Source organism: Austrofundulus limnaeus, unplaced genomic scaffold (genome assembly GCF_001266775.1).
Source record: "Austrofundulus limnaeus strain Quisiro unplaced genomic scaffold, Austrofundulus_limnaeus-1.0 Scaffold876, whole genome shotgun sequence".
NCBI classification, from domain to species: Eukaryota; Metazoa; Chordata; class Actinopteri; order Cyprinodontiformes; family Rivulidae; genus Austrofundulus; species Austrofundulus limnaeus.
The window spans coordinates 133,573-138,758 of record NW_013953278.1 but is presented as its reverse complement, the minus strand read 5'-3'; the positions used below and the strand labels follow the sequence as shown (position 1 = coordinate 138,758).

Below are 5,186 nucleotides of genomic sequence, written 5' to 3'. Positions count from 1 at the left end.
ATTGTTCCATGCACAGTGTGTATTGATCCATACACAGTGTGTATTGTTCCATTCATAGTGTGTATTGTTCCATGCACAGTGTGTATTGATCCATACACAGTGTGTATTGTTCCATTCATAGTGTGTATTGTTCCATGCACAGTGTGTATTGATCCATACACAGTGTGTATTGTTCCATTCATAGTGTGTATTGTTCCATGCACAGTGTGTATTGATCCATACACAGTGTGTATTGTTCCATACATAGTGTGTATTGAACCTAAAGCACTGTTCGATACGGGTACATGTATTGTTGCAGCACTATTTCAAACATCTTGTCTTTTCAGTTTCTAAACCTTTTATTTTGAGCAAAACTTATGGCCCTAATTTAGCTCCATAAAGCTCTTAAATAAAAGGTTGAAATGATTAAATAACTGTTAAATCCTGCATGTTTTATTGATTTATATTTTAATAAATTGAATTTCTTCGTCTGAACTGATAAACGTTACACCAKAAGAAGATAATCAGCTCTACGTTGTGTCTTTTTTTAAATAAATTCTCATATTAGTTGTTGTTTTTTGGTCCTGCTGTGTTTCAGTCCTCGCGGCCCCCCACCGTGCCCCCCATGGCTCTGCAGGAGCTGGGTATCAGCCTGTCCATGACGGGCCTGGCCGGGACCATGCTGATCTGCGGGCTGCCCATGTGGAAGGTCACGGCCTTCATCGGCACCCACCTGGTGGTCATGCAGGTGTTCTGGGAGGGTCTGTGGATGACCTGCGTCAGCGAGTAYACGGGTCAGATGCAGTGTAAGCTCTACGACGCCCTGCTGGACCTGGCGCCGGACCTGCAGGCGGCCCGGGGGCTCATCTGCATCAGCCTGGTGCTGGGGTGTCTGGGCTTCCTGGTCTTCCTCCTGGGAGCGCGCTGCACCAACTGCCTGAGCCACCCTCAGATCAAGGCCCGGGTGGTGGGCAGCTCGGGGGCCGTCTTCTGCCTGGCGGCCCTCACCACCATGGTGGCCGTGGCCTGGACCGCCAACGCCATCATCTTGGATTTTTACAATCCTCGGGTCCCCGAGGTGCTGAAGAGGGAGCTGGGAGCGGCCATTTACATCGGCTTTGTGGCGTCTGGGCTGCTGTTCTGTGGGGGGGCCGTCCTGTGTCTGAGCTGCCACAGGGGCGGGGCCAGAGTCCAGGCCGGTGGGTACAGGCGGGCCAAGACGTCCTCACGCAGCAGCTACGCCATCAAGAACTATGTGTGACAGGTTTAACTGGGACTTATTGGTCCGGTCTGCGGAGAACACGGGGAGGAACTGAACTTTAGCTCTGCTCGAGTTGCAGCTAAAACCAAAAATATCAAATCTGTTTCTTCAGCTGATTGTCGGGTTAGTTTTGTTTGTTGTTCTCATTACTCTTTTGCTACTTTTAGCTTTTAGCTTCTTGGTTTATGCTAGTGTTGTCAGATTCAGCTCCTTCATTGTTTACACGTTAACTTTCACAGAAAATGTAAATTCCCCAGTTTTTTTTCTTGTTTTCTTTTACAGAACGTCTTCAATCTCATAATCTGTTTCTTTACGACACATCCTGTTCCCTCCATCTTGTCTCAAAACTTCAGCTGCAGAAGCTCATCCTGCTGCCACCAACGTTAAATCAGACTTATGACCAAATAAATCTTTGTTTCACAACATCGGATATTTTTTCTGAAAATCGCTTTATTTTGTAAAACAACTGGGGAAAAAAAGGTCAATTTATTGTTAAACTTTCTGTCTGTTCTGTTCGTCTGATCCCTTTCAAAAAACKAATTTTCATTTCTTTATTTAAAAAGACAAAACACATGAATTAATTTTGTATGAATATAAATGCGTCGGAATTAGCACAACAGCTAAATTTCATCTGTTGTCCTGAGCAGATAAAAAAACTAAAATAGTTCCTGGAGAAACTAATTCTAAGTTTAAGCTAACAGCTAATGCTAATTTAAAGAAAGGCTCTAATTCAGCTATTTTAAGACTTACAGAGCTTAAAACTGGTATAGTAGTAGCCACGAACAAGCTTTGACAAATTCCGAATGCTAAATAAAAATTCAAGATGGCCGCCAGAGCTAATTTGAAACTGAATTTTTTTTCTGTTTTTAGCAGTGTTAAGATGTAAGAATGAATCTTGAATCCAGTGGGATACTGGTTCCATCGCTGCGGATAAAACATTAGCTGCTTCCTGTGCTGTTTTAGCATGTGTATACAGTACAGTATCGTCTGCATATAAGTGAAATTTGTGAAAAATACTTTTTATAAATAGTAAAAAGCATAGGTCCTAACATAGAGCCTTGTGGGACCCCAACGGAGCAGGTAATCTCTTCTCTGTAGAGGCTGTACGCTGTTAGAAAGATATGTTTGCATCCAACATTTCTGTTCGAAATATTAAAACGAGATATTTGACAACAGCTTGTTTTAGGTATAGCTCCATCAATCCATGTTCCTTTTCTGAAAAAAATCAGAAAAACACGTTACGAAGACTTTCAGCTGCTGCCACACAAAATGTTAGCTCGATATCTGTAAAAAGTTCAGTTTTCGACATTTTTATGTGTTTGCTAGCTGTGGCAGCCATTTTTATTCAGGTTTACTTCAAAAGTTAACAGTCGTACTTTGTTATTCAAGAGATATTTTGCTAACAGAGACGGGGTTGACTCCAGTAGAGCTCACTGACTTTCAGCTAAAGTTTAGCTCCGTATCTGTAAATGTGAATAATTTAGAGCTGTTTTTGTGTGAATGTGGATTAGTCGTGGCGGCCATCTTTAATTCGATTGACTCTAAAAGTAGTTCATGTGTGTCCTGACGGTCCAGAATCCACTGGTTGAGGAGATATTTTGCTAACAGAACCGAAGCGGACTGAGTGTAATTTGATCCCCAGATGAATCATCGGCGCCCGTGAAGCAGAGAATACCAGAACCCGTCAGAACTTGTGGCTGAAAACTCACAGTTTGGAGTTTTTCTTTTGTCTCGCCCGACTTTGAAGCGTGTTTTCAGTCAGAACCGAGGCCCGGAAGCCGAGCGGGTCAGAACACACAGGGAGCTTTGTTCTCCACACGGGAGCAGAACCGGAGAGAGGAGGATTTGTTGTGAAAGCCCGGCAGAGCAAACAGGATCTCCCTCCTGCTCTCCGCCCAGCTGCAGCCGAGCCGGGCCGTTTTGTTTTTTAAAGGAATACCACAGAACCGGTTCCCCCTGTGAACACGACCCGGTCCGCTGCTCGCAGCTGCTTCTGGTTTGGGTGGCGAGGAAGAGGAGGAGGAGGGGAACCGGGCCGGTCCGAGTCATGAACAGGCAGCTGGAGTTCGCCGCCTTGGGTCTGGCCCTGGCAGGGTGGCTGGCTGCGGTTCTGACCCGCTGCGTGGCCCTGTGGAAGGTCAGCGGCACCGTGGACAACGTCACGGCCACCCTGCCGGCCTACTGGGACGGGGTGTGGCTGGACTGGGACCACTGGGATCTGGCCCACGACGGCAGCCTGCACTGCTCCTTCTACCGGTCCCTCATGTCTCTGTCCGGGAGCTTCCGCACGTGGAGGGCCCTGATCGAGGCCACCATCGGCGCCGGGGGCTTTGCGACTCTGGTGGGCGGAGCCGGGCTGGTCTGGTTCCCGGGTCGGGGCCAGGTCAAAGTCTTTTCTGGGGCTGTCTTCATCGTGGCAGGAGTCCTGATCCTGGTTCCCACGGCCTGGACCTGCCATCACACCAGTCAGCCTCTGGAGGGCGTGGTCCCCCTCAGGAGGGACTGGGGTCCGGCCCTGTACCTGGGCTGGATCTCTTTCTCCCTCATGCTGCTCGGAGGGGGGTTCCTCACCACCAGGTGGTCCTCGGACGGGGGGCGGGCCGAGCAGCCTGGAGCCGGCAGGACCCAGGACCAAGAGGCCAGTCACCCGCTGAGCACGATCCACAGAACCGCCTTCACTCACAGCCAGTACGGACGCAGATCAGAACCCATCTGAGGACCCGGGAGGTCCGGGTCCCTGGGGGACAGGAGGCCGGATCAACAGGTCTACAGGGGGACAGGGTTGACTGGACCTGGTTCTGCTGGGTTTATTTTTTAACAAACTGGTTATTGTTTACATGATGGGTCCGGTTGGTGTGATGGTTCTGGTTCTGGTTCTGGTTCTGACGGGTTCAGGTTCTGTTTCAAACCTGATTATTTATTTGTGTTAAAAAACTGTGGAAAAACTTTGATTTGTTTACATCTGAAACTTTTAGCTCACGTTTAGTTCAATTTTAGCTTTTTCTTTATTTCAGCTGTTTTCAGTCGAGCTGAAAACAGCTGAAATTTGTTACAGAAGCTGAAATAAAACAATCACAAGTTAAAACGAGCAAAATGGGAAACAAAAGAAAGCACCAGCAAAGCACTAAATAAATGCTAAAACTAGCCAAACAGTAGCTAAAAGCTAAAATAATAGCTAAAGACCAAAATTAGCAACAAAATAGCTAAAACTAGTAGTTAAAAGCCTAAATGAGCATAACAGCTAAAGCTAACAAAACATTTGCTAAAAGCCAAAGGAAGCAACACCAATAGCTAAAGCCAATAGCTAAAGCTAGGAAAACATTAGCTAAAAGCCAAAGTTAACACAACATTAGCTAAAAGCCAAAGCTATAATAGCCAAAAGGTAAAATGTGTAAAACAGTTGCTAAAGGCCAAAATAATCATTAAAAAAGAAACCAGATAAAAGATAAAAATAGCATATGGATAGCTATTAGCTTTAGCTGTAAAAAGATTAAATATAAAATACAAAGTATGTAAAAAAAATGCTAAAGTTAAATATTAGATAATAGCTAAAGGTAGAAAAATATTAGCTAAAAGCCAAAATAAAACAGGAACTACAAGCTAAAACTAACAAAATAAAACCAGATTATCTAAAAGCTAAAACTAGCAAAGAATAAAAAACATAAAAGGTAAAACAGTTGCTAAAAGCTAAAGCTAACAAAACACTTACAGCTAAAATCTGCAAAGCAGTAGCTAAAAGCTAATGTGTAAAACACTGAACAGAATCAGATTTTTAAAAATGAAAAGTTTTAAATATTGGTTGTTGTTTTCGAAGAGGAAAACATTTATAAAGATATAAACTTTAACTCAAAGTTAAACTAAAGTCCTGAACTGAATCATTATTTCATCGTTCAAAACAGCTGCAGTGAAATTTGATTGTTTGCTGCTCTGAAAACTTCTGCAGCAC

At 44.6% G+C, this 5,186-nt stretch overlaps 2 protein-coding genes across 2 annotated transcripts in view; both read left to right on the top strand.

Annotated features, from left to right (window-relative positions):
- Positions 1-1,670, top strand: part of LOC106533058 (claudin-4) — a gene marked incomplete at its 5' end in the record, with an annotated part of 29,086 nt that extends 27,416 nt beyond the window's left edge. The window contains 1 exon segment of the mRNA XM_014029268.1: positions 578-1,670. Within this exon segment, the coding sequence (XP_013884722.1) occupies positions 605-1,240 (636 nt within the window). The 3' untranslated portion in view covers positions 1,241-1,670.
- Positions 1,671-1,740: 70 nt separating this feature from the next.
- Positions 1,741-4,632, top strand: LOC106533054 (claudin-4). The gene has a single exon (XM_014029263.1). The coding sequence runs from the start codon at positions 3,288-3,290 to the stop codon at positions 3,954-3,956; it is 669 nt and encodes a 222-aa protein (XP_013884717.1). The 5' UTR covers positions 1,741-3,287; the 3' UTR covers positions 3,957-4,632.
- Positions 4,633-5,186: the final 554 nt, after the last annotated feature.